The sequence below is a fragment of the Ovis aries genome, chromosome 3 (assembly GCF_016772045.2).
Source record: "Ovis aries strain OAR_USU_Benz2616 breed Rambouillet chromosome 3, ARS-UI_Ramb_v3.0, whole genome shotgun sequence".
NCBI classification, from domain to species: Eukaryota; Metazoa; Chordata; class Mammalia; order Artiodactyla; family Bovidae; genus Ovis; species Ovis aries.
Window position 1 is genome coordinate 76,022,356 of NC_056056.1, and position 19,022 is coordinate 76,041,377.

At 40.6% G+C, this 19,022-nt stretch overlaps 1 protein-coding gene and 1 pseudogene across 4 annotated transcripts in view; one reads left to right on the forward strand and one right to left on the reverse strand.

Annotated features, from left to right (window-relative positions):
• The window catches only part of PPP1R21 (protein phosphatase 1 regulatory subunit 21), a 67,087-nt gene that overhangs the window by 38,081 nt on the left and 9,984 nt on the right, over window positions 1-19,022 (reverse strand). For all 4 annotated transcript variants that reach the window (XM_004005964.5, XM_060413895.1, XM_060413896.1 and 1 more), the window contains 8 exons: window positions 17,713-17,781; window positions 14,401-14,547; window positions 8,004-8,105; window positions 6,616-6,780; window positions 6,019-6,077; window positions 4,743-4,837; window positions 2,061-2,113; window positions 1,427-1,576 (listed from right to left, as the gene is read on the reverse strand). In XM_004005964.5, coding sequence (XP_004006013.4) covers window positions 1,427-1,576; window positions 2,061-2,113; window positions 4,743-4,837; window positions 6,019-6,077; window positions 6,616-6,780; window positions 8,004-8,105; window positions 14,401-14,547; window positions 17,713-17,781 — 840 coding nt within the window. The remainder of the gene's footprint in view (window positions 1-1,426; window positions 1,577-2,060; window positions 2,114-4,742; window positions 4,838-6,018; window positions 6,078-6,615; window positions 6,781-8,003; window positions 8,106-14,400; window positions 14,548-17,712; window positions 17,782-19,022) is intronic.
• Window positions 13,325-13,801, forward strand: LOC121818964 (ATP synthase F(0) complex subunit C1, mitochondrial-like; annotated as a pseudogene).

Here is a 19,022-nt window from a genome sequence, read left to right on the forward strand (position 1 = left end):
GAACTCTAAGAAAGAAAGAAAGAAAGCTGCTCAGTCGCGTCTGACTCTTCGCGACCCCATGGACTGTAGCCTACCAGGTCTTCGGTCCATGAAATTTTCCAGGCAAGAATACTGGAGTGGGTTGCCATTTCCTTTCCCAGGGGATCTTCCCGACCCAGGGATTGAAGCCGGGTCTCCTGCCCTGTAGGCAGATGCTTTACCATCTGAGCCACCAGGAACTCTAAGGTGAAGGTGAAGGTGAAGGTGAAGTTGCTCAGTCGTGTCCGACTCTTTGCGATCCCATGGACTATAACCTACTAGGCTTCTCCATCCATGGGATTCTCCAGGCAAGAATACTGGAGTGGATTGCCATTTCCTTCTCCAAGGGATCTTCCCGACCCAGGGATCGAACCCGGGTCTCCCGCATTGGAGGCAGACGCTTTAACCTCTGAGCCACCAGGGAACTCTAAGCTCAGGTATAAAAGTCTACTTTATGATTTTATGAACAAGTCTAAATGCTTCGGTCATCTTTTAACAAATGGTTACTGAATCTTCAATAATAGAGACTTAACAGAAAAGTCACAGAGGGTCTCTCAGAGATGAAAGTACCAAAGGTAAAATACTGAGAAAAATATTAATTCTTCAGAGTAATGAAATATTTCCATTATGATTAACATATTTGATTCTCACCATGTGAGCACAACATGGTAACAAGCTAAGTAAAATAATGGTGGGAATTCCCTGGCAGTCCAGTGGTTAAAACGCAGTGCTTTCACTGCTGGGGCCCAGGTTCAATCCCTAGTTGGGAAACTAAGATCCCACAAGATGCATGGTATGGCCAAAAAAGGCCCCAAAAACAAAAAAAAATAAAAATAAAATAATGGACAAAGAACCAGTGGGGGGAAAAAATGCTTTTATATTATAGGAAGTGTAAAAGAAAATATAACTGCCTTAAAATGCTACAGTTCCATTTTCCTTACCCAGGTCCTCTGAAAGCTTTTTCCCAAGGTGATATTAAAGAGTATTTCAAAGATTCAAACTTTAATTTTTATGAACGTCAAAAGGTTTGTTGTGAAGTTTTGTAGGGAAAAAACACCTACCCCACTTCTCTCCTCCTATGCAAACCATGCTCATTTCTCAAAGCCCAGTCAAATCACCAAAGAGTCTCCCAGACACTACCACCAACAGCAGTCTCCCCTCCTTGATGACATCATATTCACTTACTGCCCTGACCACTTGTTCACACTTAGGTCTTCTAACATATCCCTCACTATTTCATTTCATAAGAATCTCCATGTTTACCCTATTTCTTGATGGTAAAGACTATGACTCAGAGTTTCTCCCCATGTCCTCTACAGTACTTGGCTGAAGCACAGAACTAGTCTAATAAATAGCAAGTCTCCAGATTTATTCAGGGCAGACAAAAGGCATCCTGAGTTAAACGTACCTTCTGATTCAATGGAGATATTGTGTCAATGGCAGAATCAATAGGAAAAATCTGAATCCTCTGTTCTGTATAGGTGTGAAAGTTCAGAAGAGCCTTGACAAGATCTTGAACAAAAGCTAGGGCCTGCCCAGCGATATCCCGCATCTTCAGCTTTAAAATGAAAAAGACCCAGTTAAAGTCAACTATCAGGTTATTACACCCAAACAACTTTATTAAGTCTACTTTTGGAGAAAACATTTGAACTCTAAAAGAATTATTCCTTAATTTAAATTCATTTGCTCCCACTTATATTTTAATACTACCATTTAAGTAAACTAGAAAGCTGTCCATATTGGCTAATACACCTCTCCTACTTAACCTAAAGTGCAAAGCCTACCAACCTAAAAGGAAGGTATGACAAAAATCAGTGCAGCCCACAATTCAGTTTTAATGTTATAAGACAAGAGACAGCAAAAATCTGTATTATTTACAAATTCAAAAAAAAGCGTGTTCCACAATTTTTTTAAATGTATGAGAAAAGAAAGTAAAAGTAACATGCAGTGGTTTGGTGCACTAAACAGAGGCCCAAACAACTAACTAGTGTTTCTGAAAAGTTTGACATGTACATTACTGAAAATAAAAACTTCATCTTTACCTGATGTCTCCTATTGTGGACTGGAACATTCAGAGCATTATACTGGCTATATTCTACAAAACAAAAATGGATGTACATTAAGTCATTTTTACATTTACAGAAAAAGAGCTTAACTAAGAAATAATAAATGCTCACCCCACTTGCCAGCTCGTCTCCACTCAGTCCCTTCCCTTCCTGATCACTGGGGTGCACTCCGCACAGGCCTCCTTGTACTCTATAACCCTCATTCCCACCGTTGCCAACAGAGGGGCTCATCCATCCCAACTGGGTCAACATCAGCTTCTCTCCCCAGCTCTAGACTTTTATTTACAAATGTGCACACCAGCAGGTAAAGAGATGTACACCAATCTGTTAGACTGTTAAGCCACATCCAAGTTAACCTCCTCACCTCTCCCATAAACCTGCTCCTCATCTGCCTCACTGATCTGTGTCAACTGCACCCTGTCTTTTCCCTACGCTGCCTGCTCTCTCTGCCTTGCCTCCTTGCATCTCCTGACATCTCAGGCTCCAGCCCCCATCCCAGCACACTAGGACTATCACCACAATAGCATCAGTCTCCTCCTCCCATTCCAGTGTAGTCTACACTCTGTTGCCTGATTAACCAAGCGAGTGCTCAGATCTCATCAAGACATTTCCAGGGCTTCCCTGGTGGCTCAGTGGTAAAGAATCCGCCTGCCAATGCAGGAGACACAGGTTTGATCCCTAATCCGGAAGAATCCCACATGCCTCGGAGCTACTGAGCCCGTGCTCTAGAGCCTGGAAGAAGCAACTAGGCCCATGTGCCGCAGCTACTGCCGCCGTGCACCCCAGAGCCTGTGGTCTGCAACAAGAGAAGCCACTGCAATGAGAAGCCCTCATACCGCAGCTGGAGAGTGGCCCCCACTCGCCACAACTAGAGAAAAGCACACGCAGCAATGAAGACCGAGCACAGCCAAACATAAATAAATAATTTTGTTTAAAAAGGGACATTTCTAAAATCCTCTCCAACAACCTACTGCCTTGTGAATGAAATCCCAAGTCCTCTGCCCAGAACTTGAGGGTCCAGTCCCACCCACCCTTTCAGAATGTACCTATCACTGGCTTCCACATCCCATCCACGCTAGCTTCCAGTCATACTTCACTAATTACTACTGTCAGGCCCTGACAGCACCTTTATCCTACATACCACACTCAATGCAATTCCCTGGCTGGTTCTCCCTCACCTCTCTGACCAATGAAACCTACTTTCACACCCTGGCCCAGCCCAAAGCACAATTCTTCCAGAAGCCTTCCCCAAACAACCCCACCAGCAGTAATCACCCTTCCTCTGAAACCCCAGGAAGTTCTTCATGGAATAACTTAGCTTATATTTCAGATATTTCTCTATCTTATTTTCCCCCTACTGGACTATAAATTCCTTGAGGGTAGAGATTTTTGTCTTATACATTTTTGCATATCTTACGCAAAATTTAGACCTTCAGCAAATAATCTCTAAATATTTCAGAACTAAAAGTAGTAACTCTACTTGTGACATGATAAGGACCTAAAATAGGGTGACAACTAGTATTGGAAAAGAAAGGACAAACCCAAAGAGATTCAGACGGAACTGATTAGAACCTGATGACTAAGGATTAAGAAGCCAATGAAATGCCAAGGATTCAAGTCTAGAGGATCAAAGTATGCTGATGCTATTTACATTAATGTAGAAAGCAGTAACAGGTGTTGTTTTCAGAGGAATTTAGGTTTTTGATATGATAATGACATATGCTGATTTCAGTTTTAGAGCAAACTGCTATTTTTCTTTTTCTTTGTCTTTTCTTCCCTCTTTTTTTAGGTCTTTCCTAAGAAAAATTGAGAAGTCAAAAATTAATTTCAATCATATAATTGTAAAAAAGAAAATGTATACCACATTGAATTTAAGTTTCAAACAACTGTTTTCTTTAAGATTTTGACTTAATACTTGGGCTTCCCTGGTAGCTCAGAAAGTAAAGAATCTGCTTGCAGTGCAGGAGTCCTGGGTTCGATCCCTGGGTCAGGAAGATTCCCCAGAAGAACACTACCCACTCCAGTATTCTTGCCTGGTGAGTTCAATGGACAGAGGAGCCTGGTGGGCTATAGTCCATGGGGTTGCAAAGAGTCGAACACGACAAAGTGACTAACACTTTCAAACACATACACACAAGTCAAATTTTTTTTTAAAGTTCTCTTTGGTGCTCTTGGTTATGTAAATTACCAGATCCTTCCCAGGATGGGGGGGAAGCAGGAATACACAAGTCAGCTCCGGAACTAGTGCTGCACATTGTCCAAAAGGCAGGAGATATCTGACAGAGAAGATTCACCTCCCACCCATCCCCTTACTCCTCTTCCACCTTGCCATCCATTGTGATCAGCTTTTTTTGTACAAGTATTCAGGTACTTTATGTGTACAGGCTGGTTTTCCCATTGGGATATGTTAAATACATGCAATTGAAAAATGTAGCTTTGGGCTTTCTCCAAGAAGACTAGCTTCAGAATAGTTATGTTACAACATAAAATCTCCCTATGAGACATGAGGGCCAAAGCTGATCAAAAGGACAAAAAGAAAGCAACCCTCTGTTGGGCGAGTGAGGTTTTCAGCCAAGTACATTACAAACTGTTTTAATAAGATGCCTATCCTAAAGAAGTTCAGAGTTGCAAATAATGAAAACTGTACATAATACCTACTTGTATCATTAAAAGGTACTTTCTCATTGATGATTGATAAGGATTCCTCTAATCTACTTGACAAATCTTCATGAAGATTCTTTAACTGTAACTGACTGAAAGAAAAAATACAAAACCATATGGATCAACATTTGCATGTTACCTCAATAGCTGGTATCAGGTTTTCAGACTGACAGGCTTATCTGACATCTGTATACCCTTGGTAGTAGAGAGTTGTTTAAATAAAAAAAAGAAGATATAAGAAAAATACTAAGTCTTGATTTTAAAGCCCTTGAGACTCCCGCTGAATAACTAGAAGTTGCAAAGAATTTATCACAGTCCCACTATCTTAAATAATTTTAAGTTTATTTCCCCAAGCTCAAAATCATCTTAGAGCCATTTCAAACTCATAGATTTTTCTCTTTATAACACAAGTATTTGTTCAAATATAACAGTAAAATTTTTTAAAGTATTATAGTAGATTTTTCCCTTGAGCTCAAAATCTGATCATTTTTGGTTTTGATTCAATTAAGAGTAGGTACATCATGCATTTTCAGTACAACTAAATTGAAGAAATTCACTTGATTGAGCCTATCAAAAACTAAAATATGTCATTTATCAAATAAATGTTGGCACATGCTCTTACCATCCAGAGATAAGTAATATTTTAACAGGTAAATATCTCCACATTAGATTACACAACCTCATTTTATTTAAAAGGTACCATTTTATTAAAATGTTGGGCTTCCCTGGTGGCTCAGCAGTAAAGAATCTGCCTACATGCAGGAGACACAGGAGATGTGAGTTCAACCCCTGAGTCAGGAAGATCCCCTGGAGAAGGAAATGGCAAACCACTCCAGTATTCTCGCCTGGGAAATTCCATGGATGGAGGAGCCTGGCGGGCTACAGTCCCTGGGTCTCAGAGTCAGACACGACTTAGCAACTAAACATTAGAAGGTTGACACCGCGATCAACAGTCAGGTTTCCTGCCTGGGACTATGAGAAGACCATCTCTTTGGAGTGGTCTGCCACAGAAAGCACCCAGCCCTCAGTACAGGAGCCCCAGCATGGCATCTGCCGTAGGCCAGAACATCTGCAGGCTGAGGACTGCTGCACGAGCCACTCCACCAAGAATCTGTAAGGTCCCAGAGATACAATAACTGAAAAGGCCCCTAGAAATGACCTACTTCTGTCTCAATGCCAATGTAAGAAAACTGAGACAGAGAAGCTACTAAACCAAAATTCAGGTCTTCTGATTCTCACTTCAGGGCCCCTTGGAATTCACATTTCCACATACCATTCTTCTGTCCGAAGTCGACATTCCTTGGCCTCCTTTTCTAGAGTCTGAGATTTTACCTAAATTTTAGAAGGAAAAGAAAAGCATAGCACAGGGAACTCTACTCAATAGTCTGTAATAACTTATACGGGGAAAAAAATCTGAAAAAGAATGAATATATGTATATGCATAACTGAATCATTTTGCTGAACACTTGAAACTAACACAACATTGTATATCAATGAGACTCCAATAAAATTTTTTTAAAATAAAAAATAAACTATGCCAAACTATATTGCTTGGCTTTCCATTTTGAAATCCTGAAAGTGGTAAAAAAATTTTTCTACTCTTTTTTCTTTTTGGCTTTCCCCTATAAATTTTATGTAGCTATTTATTTGAAACTGTGTTCTGTTTGCTAGGAATGTGGTATGACAACCACTATTACCAAAATTATATGCATATCTGTCTATGAGAAAAAAAGAAAAGCAGATGAATCAGGCCACAGATGACAACACGCTGAGTAGACAGTGTACGCTGCAGTCCCGCCTTGAGTAGCTAACTTCTGTTCTCCAAAGCAGGCAGACGGCTTACAAAAGCCCAGACTATTTCTGAACTTACCTCTAGTTTAGCCTTGTCATTCTGCAGTTTCTCGATGGTCTCCATGTACTTCCGCGTCAGGCCATCGACCACGGCTTGGTGCTGAGCCGCCTCCATTTCCAGAGTGGACAGCCGACTCCTAAGCTCTGCTTCCACATGCTTGTGCTGCTCATCGGCTTCAAAAAACTGAAAAGAAAAGATCACGCCTTCTTCTCACAACCTCCTGATATACACACTGACTAATCATTGAGTGACTTCCGTAAGGTTCCATATGCTCAGTGTGCGAAACTGCACAGGCAAGAGCTCAGTGGATCCTCACAGAAGGTCAGAGGCAGTGTTACCTGCAGACCCTCCTTTACAGATGGGGAACCTGAAGCTTCAAGGGGCTACCTAACTGTCAACTGTCTCACAGGCACAAACAGACTTCAAAGCCTACATTTCCTTCCCCAACCTATCTCAAGGACTTCTATTACAAACTACCTCTGGCACACGGAGAACTAACTCAACTGACCAGTTGAGTACAATTCTTGCTATACTGTTATGCGAACTTCTACAATTAAATAATCAAAACTCAAACAGATGTTACTCCTGTATCAGGTAAAGCTCCTTTCCTTAATGAGAACCCTAGCCTATCCCTTCTCCAACAGATCTTCCTGACCCAGGAATTGAACCGGGCTCTCCTGCATTGCAGGTGGTTTCTTCACCAACCGAGCTGTCAGGAAAGCCCAATGAGAATTCAACACTAATTAAGAATTATGACTATTTCATACAAAATTCATGAGGTCAAAAGTTCATTTTGAAAACATTTTCAAACACTAAGAATGAAGATTTATTTTCCACTGTTTGATTATGCTCGCCATTTCACACAAGAAAAATCAGGAGGCACAGTTGAATACACTATACTATGACTCTTAAAATATGCTGACTGGTTTGGAGCAGACATTGATTACTGAACATTCCATAAATATCTGAAGGCATGCCATGAGTAAGGCCCTGTTCTGAGGCTGGGCAGAAAAAAATGACATGGTCTGTACCCTAGTGAGACCTTACAGACTCAAAGGGAAACAGACAAAAACCAGCTGTCACAAATTAAAATGATAAGCCCCATCTAAATAACCCATCTGAACATGTTCTATAGAAAAGGAGGAGTCCCCATTATACTTCTGTATCATTAACTTATAAAGCTATTCAGCTGTCCTCTGAACCCATGCATACTGAAAGCACACACCCGTATTAAAATGTGAGATCTTCGAAATGAATGAATGACGGTGACATATGTCCCCACCAACCACAGGAGATGGTATCACACCCACCCACATACAAAACACTCTACCGTGAGTTGTTTCTTCCACATTCCAGATCACACAGCCATTTTTTAATTCATACAGGAAAACACAAGATTTTCTCACTTGTATATGCAACCGTTCATTCTCTTCTATCTTCTTTTGCAGGTCTTCATCAAAGACACTCTTCTGCTCTTGACTCAACTGAGAAGAAGATTCTCCACTTTTCTGATGGAAAGAATAAGTTATGTCCACATAACTGTCATCCTTTAGAGAAACATTCTAAGGTACACAGATTCTCTATCACCTTAGGAGCTAGTCTCTTCTATGTGTTCACGACTGTCAAACAATCCTGTAAAAGGTACACAGTCCATCATTTAACTTTTCCTATGTGACATAAGCTGGAAATGCAAATAGTGCAATGAACATAAAAGCTTAAAAGAGAGAGGACAAAAAGAACAGATAAGGCTCACTATTCTTCGCAGATGAATTTGGGAGTAGTTCTACTGGAAGACAGAGTAGACCCAGAAAGTTAGCAACATAAATATGTTGATAAATATCATTTCAACAATTGATCTCCCAGTTTAAAAAATGACAGTTTTAGCAATTCCATGAGTCTGAGTTGTTAAACTCCTTTAAGAAATTAACAGCATTCACAAAACTACATTTATACAAAAGTTCACATACATTTCTAATTTAAAAAAATATAATATAAAGCTATTACAAATAAATAGAAGAAAAAAAGCACAAAACTATGAAAAATACTTTCCTTTTTGCCTTTATACCAATATTAACTTTTTCTACATAGGAAGAATAGCACTATTTAAGAGCCAATAATGAACATTTGTTTTCATGGAATACACACAGAAATGACACTATTCAAGGGACAGCCTAACAATGAAACTGTTCAGACATCAGTCACCACCCTCCTCTGCCTTTCTTGTACTTCACTCCTCACTTAAAATGAAGTCACTTACTGATCCAACGTGAACCCACGATTAGAAAGCCCTCTGAAAATGGAGCAGCTATGTAATAAACAAATACATAAACACCAAATGTGAACACAAGACGTACATTCACACAAGGAACACTGCTGAATGACATATTCTGGTTGTTCAGTAATTCCAAATTTGGAAAGCTTTTATTAAAATTAATTCAGAAGTAATTACACCTAAGTCTACTAAAACAGCCCTGAGAGAGGATCTCACTAACCTGGCGATGAAATACAGATGGCTATTTCCCCTCCCCATGCGTCTTCCAGAATTTACACAGCCTGTGTATTTTGACAAAGTTTTCCAAGCGATTCCGATACATATCTGTTTTGCACTCTCTGTTCCAATTTCAAGGTAAAAAGGAAGTGGTCAAACAGGAGATGGCAAGAGTGAACGTTGACATTTTAGTAGTCAGTGAACTAAAATGGACTGGAATTGGTGAATTTAACTCAGATGACCATTATATCTACTACAGTGGACAAGAATCCCTTAAAAGAAATGGAGTAGCCATCATAGTTAACAAGAGTCCAAAATGCAGTCCTTGGGTGCAAGCTCAAAAACAACAGAATCATCTCTGTTCATTTCCAAGGCAAACCATTCAGTATCACGGTAATCCAAGTCTATGCCCCAACCACTAATGCTGAAGAAGCTGAAGTTGAATGGTTCTATGAAAACCTTCAAGACCTTCTAGAACTAACACCCAAAAAAGATGTCCTTTTCATTATAGGGGACTGGAATGCAAAAGCAGGAAGTCAAGAGATATCTAGAGTAAGAGGCAAATTTGGTCTTGGAGTACAGAATGAAGCACAGCAAAGGCTAACAGAGTTTTGCCAAGAGAATTCACTGATCATAGCAAACACCCTCTTCCAATGACACAAGAGAAGAGTCTACACATGGACATCACCAGATGGTCATTACCGAAATCAGACTGATTATATTCTTTGCAGCCAAAGATGGAGAAACTATACAGTCAGCAAAAACAAGACTGGGAGATGACTGTGGCTCAGGTCATGAACTCCTTATTGCCAAATTCAGACTTAAATTGAAGAAAGTAGGGAAAACCACTAGACCATTCAGTTCAGTTCAGTTCAGTTCAGTCGCTCAGTCATGTCCAACTCTTTGCAACCCCACGAATCGCAGCACGCCAGGCCTCCCTGTTCATCACCAACTCCCAGAGTCCACCCAAACTCATGTCCATCGAGTCGGTGACGCCATCCAGCCATCTCATCCTCTGTTGTTCCCTTCTCCTTTTGCCCCCAATCCCTCCCAGCATCAGAGTCTTTTCCAATGAATCAACTCTTCACATGAGGTGGCCAAAGTATTGGAGTTTCAGCTTCAGCATCACTCCTTCCAATGAACACCCAGGACTGATCTCCTTTAGAACGAACTGGTTGGATCTCCTTGCAGTCCAAGGGATTCTCAAGAGTCTTTTCCAACACGACAGTTCAAAAGCATCAATTCTTCAGTGCTCAGCTTTCTTCACAGTCCAGCTCTCACATCCATACATGACCAGTGGAAAAATCATAGCTTTGACCAGGCGGACCTTTGTTGGCAAAGTAATGTTTCTGCTTTTGAATATGCTATCTAGGTTGGTCATAACTTTCCTTCCAAGGAGTAAGCATCTTTTAACTTCATGGCTGCAGTCACCATCTGCAGTGATTTTGGAGCCCAGAAAAATAAAGTCTGACACTGTTTCCACTGTTTCCCCATCTATTTCCCATGAAGTGATGGGACCAGATGCCATGATCTTAGTTTTCTGAATGTTGAGCTTTATAACCTAAATCAAATCCCTTATGATTATACAGTGGAAGTGACAAATAGATCCAAGGAATTAGATCTGATAGACAGAGAACTATGGATGGGTGTTTGTGACACTGTACAGAGGCAATGATCAAGATCATCCCCGAGAAAAAGAAACACAAAAAAGCGAAAGAGTTGTCTGAAGAGGGCTTACAAATAGCTGAGAAAAGAAGAGAAGCTAAATGCAAAGGAAAAAAGGAAAGATATACCCTTCTGAATGCAGATTTCCAAAGAACAGCAAGGAGAGATAAGAAAGCCTTCCTCACTGATCAATGCAAAGAAATAGAGGAAAACAATAGAATGGGAAAGACTAGAGATCTCTAGAGACACCAAGGGCACATTTCATGCAAAGATGGGCACAATAAAGGTTAGACATGCTATGGACCTAACAGAAGTAGAAGATATTAAGAAGAGGTTGCAAGAATACACAGAACTATACAAAAAAGATCTTCACAACCCAGATAACAACGATAGTGTGACCACTTACCTAGAGCCAGACATCCTGGAATGTGAACTCAAGTGGGCCTTAGGAAGCATCCCCGAACAAAGCTAGTGGAGGTGATGGAATTCCAGTTGAGCTATTTCAAATCCTAAAAGATGATGCTGTTAAAGTGCTGTACTCAATATGCCAGCAAATTTATAAAACACATGACAAATTTAGCAACATGTCAGTGGCCAGAGGACTGGAAAAGGTCAGTTTTCATTCCAATCCCAAAGAAAGGCAATGCCAAAGAATGCTCAAACTACCGCACAATTGCACTCATCTCACACACTAGCAAAGTAATGCTCAAAATCCTCCAAGCCAGGCTTCAACAGTACATGAACTGTGAACTTCCAGATGTTCAAGTTGGATTTAGAAAAGGCAGAAGAACCAGAGATCAATTTGCCAACATCCATTAGATCATATAAAAGCAAGAGAGTTCCAGAAAAACATCTACTTCTGCTCTATGAACTTTACCAAAGCCTTTGTGCGGATCACAACAAACTGTGGAAAATTCTTAAAGAGATGGGAGTACCAGACCACCTGACCTGCCTCCTGAGAAATCTGCACGCAGGTCAAGAAGCAATGGTTAGAACTGGACATGGAACAACAGACTAGTTCCAAATCGGGAAAGGAGTACGTCAAGGCTGCATATTGTCACCCTGCTTATTTAACTTCTATGCAGAGTACATCATGAGAAACGCTGGACTGGATAAAGCGCAAGCTGGAATCAAGATTTCTGGGAGAAATATCAATAACTTCAGATATGCAGATGACACCACCCTTATGGCAGAAAGCAAAGAGCTAATGAGCCTCTTGAGGAAAGTGAAAGAGGAGAGTGAAGTTGGCTTAAAACTCAACATTCAGAAAATTAAGATCATGGCATCCAGTCTCATCACTTCATGGCAAATAGATGGGGAAACAATAGAAACAGTGAGAGACTTTATTTTCTTGGGCTCCAAAATCACTGCAGATAGTGACTACAGCCATAAAATTTAAAGGTGCTTACTCCTTGGAAGAAAAGCTATGACCAACCTAGACAGCATATTAAAAAGCAGAGACATTACTTTGCCAGCAAAGGTACATCTAGTCGAAGCTACGGTTTTTCCAGTAGTCATGTATGGATGTGAGAGTTGGATTATAAAGAAAGCTGAATGCTGAAGAATTGATACTCTTCAACTGTGGTGTTGGAGAAGATTCTCGAGTCTCTTGCACTGCAAGGCGATCCAACCAGTCCATCCTGAAGGAAATCCGTCCTGAATATTCATTGGAAGGACTGATGTTGAAGCTGAAATTCCAATACTTTGGCCACCTGATATGAAAAACTGACTCACTGGAAAAGACCCTGATGCTGGGAAAGATTGAAAGCAGGCAGAGAAGGGTATGACAGAGGATGAGATGGTTGGATGGCATCACCGACTCAATGGACATCCGTTTGAGTAAGCTTCGGGAGTTGGTGATGGACAGGGAAGCCTGGCGTGCAGTAGTTCATGGGGTCACAAAGAGTCAGACACGACTGAGTGACTGAACTGAACTGTTCCCCACTTACTTGAAAAATTACCACTCTGGAGAATTCTTCCATGGAGGGGAAATGAGACACAATTAAGTCAACATGTTCATCGTAGGCACATACAGTCCTAGGTACTTTATATGATCTCATTTAATCCTGACAACAACCATGAAAGTCTTTCCCACAACTGAGGCTGCAAGGCTAAAAAAACTTGCCTAAGGTCATAGACCTATAAATGGAAGACAAAGAATTGAAATCTGGGCTCAGCTCCAAAGCCTGCACTCTTTCCTCCTTACGCACCGCTTCAGTTGCTGTGACCCTTCTTCCCTCCAACCATTTTGTCATCATTGCCTCAGTCCACACATTTTTGGGGTGCTGTCCAACAAACACACAGGACTTTTAAAGACTCAATCACTAGCTTATGCCCTTGAAAAAAGCAGTAACTTCTTAACCACAGAATGATCAAAAGTATCAGATCATCCATCTTAGATCAATCAGAATCTCACCTCACTACACAAAACCAGAAGGGAAAGAAACTTATATTTACACCTTGGGACTTTTTTTTTTTTTTAAGAGAAACATGGTGTTTAAAGGTAAAGCTTAGCACACTCCAGTATCGGGCATGACCTGAAGTCGAAGCAGGAGGCGTGGGTAGGTGACCTCCATGGAGCTTCATGTAGTGGAGAGGATGAGTAAAACGAGCATCAGACAGAAGAGCAAAGCCAGGAGACTGAGAAAACAGAGCACCAGGGCACCACGCATTCCTCCTGCTCTGATCCACTCTTCGACCAGGGGTCCCATTAGGCCTTTGTCTGCCTCTTTCCTGAGTAGGCCAGAGATCTCAACTGAACAGCCTTCCCACAGCAGTGTCCCACTCCAGGTGGCCAGGCAGGAGTACCAGACCAGTGTTTTCTCCTGGGATATTGACACAGCAGCCAAGTTTACTGGCGTTGGGGCTGCCACAGTTGGTGTGGCTGGCTCAGGGGCTGGCACTGGAGCACTGTTTGTCAGCTTGATCATTGGCTATGCCAGGAACCCGTCTCTGAAGCAGCAGCTCTTCTCCTAGGCTATTTTGGGCTTTGCCTTGTGTGAGGAGCTCTTCTGTTTAATGGTTGCCTTTCTCATCATCTTTGCCATGTGAACCTCCATGGAGGTCACCTACCCATCCCTGTTGCTTAGACTCCAGGCCATCCCCAGTGCTGGAGTGTGCTAAGCTTTACCATTAAATACAATGTTTCTCTAAAACAACAAACGAACAAACAAACAAAACACACACAAACTGAACTCCTAAGAATAAAAACAAAGAAAATACATCTGTAGCAAACTTACAAGCCTCATGTATGAGTACTTCAACTGCTACTTCCATAGACAGTGGTTCATATGGATAGTGCTTCTCATTCTATCTGCCGTACCTTGAGTTAAATGGCAACTTACTATAAATACAACAGTTTAATTTTTACCAACATGAGATACACCATTCATTTTTCTTGGCCACTAAATCAACTATGTGCATGCTGGTTTCTCATAAACTCTTGAAAACTCACTTTCATGTGAAAATGGCTCTAATAAATACTTAGTATATATTAATAATAAATGTTTTGCTTTCTGGACCCAATAACCAGGTGTAATAAATAGACCTTTAGAGTATTTGGAGGTGAGGTCTTCTGCTAAAACCAGGATGGCCTGGAGATGTCTGCACCTAATGGCAAGGTCACCCTACCTTGTTTTGACTTGACCTACCTTGTTTTTCTTGCCTCGGGGTTCACTTAGAGCCAGTTCATCTTGAAGTAGCTCGACCCTTTTGGCAAGCTGCAAATTTCGGAATGTCAAACTGTCCATTTCCTGCTGCAGTTTCCTCAGTGACTGATCCTTCATTTTCAGTTGTTCCTACATCAAAGTGGAAACAGACCATTCCTTGTAATTTAGTCTTAACACTTAAAAAATAATAAAAAAAAATGTTTTTGTTTCACCAAAATATAATCAAAACCTCTTTATTTAAGGAATTAAACTTATATGTTCATAATTCCAGTTCCTATGGTTTTTTAGCTCTGTTTGGTGACAAAATCATTTTCTGGTCCAACCAAGGAAGTTAAAATATAAAGCTAAAGAGTACACTACTGAAGTAACACTGATCAACTTAAACACCCACATCAACATGTTTTTATAGATTGTTGTTATTCATGTGTTTGGTGGTAAGGAGTCACAAAGTCTGAGGCTACAATTTTATAAATTTGAAATTTTAAAGAGAACCTCAGATTCACTGATGATGCCCTTCAGGTAAGCAAGAATGGAAGAAATATATTTGTATTCACTTTTTCCTATAAACCCTCCTTGAATTTAAGTCAGTCAAAATGAAGTCTTTTCAATACCCTTAACTTTAAATTATTCTGATCTGTCAAAGATAAAAATCAATGTTATCCTAACAAAGAGTATTTTCCAGATATCAAAGAATATTCTCAGTTCACTTTAAAGTGAAAATAGGAACAAAATCTGAAATGTAAACAACATGTCCTCTACTGACCATGCCGTACTGTTTACACCACAACAGGGCAAGAAAATGGGAAACAAGAGAAGTATTTAGTTTCACTCTATTTTTAAAAATAATATTATTCTTATTCTAACTATATTTTCCTTACGATATTCTGGTAACTTTGTGTCCACTGGTAATCAAACACAAATGGCCATACACCACCATAAACTGAAAGATCTATACGTTTACTTTACCTTCACTGAAAAACCACTATAAGCTAAGAAGAGGTCAAGTTTTAATGAACAGGGTTTTTTTTAATTGGAGGATAATTGCTTTACAATGTTGTGGTGGTCTCTGCCGTACATCAACTGAATCAGTCATAACTGCATATACATATCCCATCCCTCGTAAGCCTCCCTCTCCCACTCCATTCCACCCCTCTCGGTTGTCACAGAACGCCAGGCTGGGCTCCCTGTGTTTTAGAGCAGCTTCCTGCTAGTTACCTACTCTACACAGGATAGCGTATATATATGTCAATGCTACTTTCCCAATTTTGAACAGTGGATTTTGAAACAGCAACCTAAAAACCAGAGGCTGGTTCTGCAATCTGCTGACATTATTTGCATGTTGAGGGCATGGCTAGAGGGATAGAACATGTTTCCATTGAAGAGAAAAAAAATTTCCTTTTCTGTTGTTTGTTTAGTAAATCCTTAATGTTTACTTGCAGTTCAATGGTAAACTTAGGCCCAGCCCATGTCTAAATTATTATATATTTCAACTTAAGGAAATTCAAATCAATAAATGCTCATTGTATCTAACAACTCATTGAAGAGACAAACCTAATATAATCAAAATGCTGACTGCAATGAATGGTTCAGTTAAAAGTAATCTTTTTACATCCTTATAATTAATTGCTCCCCCATCCCTGGGATTCTCCAGGCAAGAATACTAGAGTGGGTTGCCATTTCCTTCTCCACATTAATCACTAGGTGACTAATACTCCAATCCCATTAACCAATCACTGATTTCAGAAGACATCCATCCCAATCTCTCTATAAATCCTAGTTCCTGCGATGACAATGATGACGGTGGCATGTGCCCTCACAGGGCTGTTGTGAAAACTGGGAAAATGGGCGTAAGGTGCTGAGTGCAATGCCTGCCTGACACACAGCGAGCACTCAATGGAGAGGGCCTGCTGACCCCGCCACCGCAGTCACCACCACAGCCACTATCAGCGTTAATCAAACACAATCAGCCACGGGAGGGTGTGAAATACCAGTGTGGGAGACTAAGATGAGTTAGGAAATCCTTTCCCCAGGGATAGGTTTTAAACATCATAAGGAGATAGATAATGATCAATTTCTTCAGTGATTTAAACAAAACAGTAACTTAGCTAACAAATCCTGACTATAAAGCTTAATTTTAATCATCTCAGCTTAAGCGCAGACAGCTTAGGGTAAGGTACTCTGAACCATCTCAGCCCTGAGTCTGTGGAACAGCACCCAAGGAGGAGCACCACTCAAGAGACAGGTTTCTCTGCAGAAGGGGCCAACACTAGCCAAGTGCAAGGACGCATCTCACGACCTTGGTGACTGTTCTTGTGTCACTGGTTGCGGGCTACTCCAGAAAGACAGAAAAGCAAAGGGACTCCTAAGCCCTTTTCTCTGAAGAGGGAGCAAGGGAGGAAGTGAAAGAATGAGGCAGGCAGTATATTTTACTGAAACTTGGCCAAGAAGGAATCCACATCCTAGAATCAATTTATCCAATTAAGAGTATCACTAAGCAATATCTGGGCTTCCCTGGTGGCTCAGATGGTAAAGAATTTGCCTATAATGTGGGAGACCTAGGTTCGACCCCTGGGTCAGAAAGACTCCCCTGGAGAAGGGAACTGCAACCCACCCCAGTATTCTTGCCTGGAGAATCCCATGGACAGAGGAGCCTGGCAGGCTATATAGTCCCTGGGGTCACAAAGAGTTGGCCTGAGTTCACTGAACAACTAACACTTTCAAGCAGTATTTATTACACGCCTGCTACAATGAGGTAGAAACAAATTCTTCTTCTCCCATCATATGTCTCCTCTCAGTTAAAGGTGCTGATGGATCACTCAAACAGTCATCATTAACACAGTTTATTACTATTAACCAGCTCAACCCAAAGCAAGACTAAGGCACTAAATGATTCACACTTTCAGATCCATTTATTAGGGGACAATCTGCTGAATGCTAGGGATATAAACATGAATATGACCCAGTCCCTGCAGAATGCTATCAGATCAAGCCAGATAAGAAGTCCCATTAATCCTGATGAATTCAGCTATGAAAGAAGCTGGGTATGAGAGAAATGCATTAGATATAGTCCAATAAGACATTTCTGTAATCTCCAGTTAAGAAGTCAAAGCACATCACATTCATACCTAAATAAGTAAGAAAGTTAAACACACAAAAAATTCCATTACCTTCCCCTATCCCTAGTGAATCAGTGTCAGAGTTGGGAGTTTAACCCACAAAATGGGCTGAATTCCCTGCTGTAAGCTTCACCAAACACTAACCTAACTCTCACAACACAAACACTCAGTAGCCTACCTTCAAGGCAGCAGAATTCGCTTGTTCATCCACGACACCTTTCTTCAAGACCTGATTCTGAGCCCGAAGCTGAAAACAGAGGAAGTAATAATTAATTTTTAATATAAAGCAACCACTTACAGCAAGGAAATCACTTACCATTACTTTATAGGAACCTGTACACTGAGTATAACTATCAGCTCACATACAAACGAGCCCTCAAGAGGAAAGCAGAGATCACCAGTGTGCCATTCAACAAATAAAGACATAGAGGCTGAGCTGCCCAATGACATAAAACTAAGCAATGCAAAATTAAGACTAAAATCCAGGTCTCTTGACTTCCCATATTCATGGTTCTTTCCATGAAACCAATCACCTCCCTAAATAAAAACTATACAGTATACAATAGGGTATTAAGTATGCCATTTTCCTTGTAACTCTGACATACCCTTCACCTGTAAAATACATACAATTTGACTAAGTATGGAATAAGAATTCTACAGAGAACCAAAGTGTAGGGCAACAACACACCCAGCAGGATACTGTGCCTGATATTAGCCATGCAACTATCACTCACTTCAGCCTCAGGAATGGAGGACTTACAATCAGCCATCAGCGGAAGCAGTGTACAAAAGCAACTGAGAAGCAAATTTAATTCAGAAATTAATAACAGCAGCAGCTAGCACTGGGATCCTCATTACATACCAGGCACTGTCCTAAGCACTTTACATATACTACCTCAACATTCCTCACAACCTGCTGAAATAGCTGCTACAACTACCACCGCTGCACACAGGAGCCAACTAAGGTACAGAGAAGTTAAGTGGCAATGCTGAGAGTCAGACTCCAGTAGTTTTGACTCCAGGCGTAATGCCATTTAGACAATACTGGCTATTGTTTTATAAAGCTAAATAGAAATGAGAACAGTAGTAGGCTGGTGAGATGGAAGAAGTTTTGGGGGAGGCAGGACTTGGGTTTCTTTTGTAGTTAACTTTCTTAAGTTGGGGTCGACTTTTATCTTAAAATATACAAAGCAAAATTATACAGCTTGATGAGTTTTTATTCATGGTTACATCTGTATCACCATCACCAGCAGGGTTTTGAAAGATAAATCTTCTGTAGTAATCCCCTTCTGTAATTATCAACAAGTACAACACAGAGCATGTAAGTACAAATACACCAGCACAGAGTAGCTGACACCAAAGGGTTACACACAAACAGTCTCAGGACTCAGTACGAAGACCATGAAAGACCAGGTTCTTCTCTGAGAAACTAAATGAATGGGATGATTTTATCTATGAGCTTAAAAAAAAAAAATCTATTTCTAATTC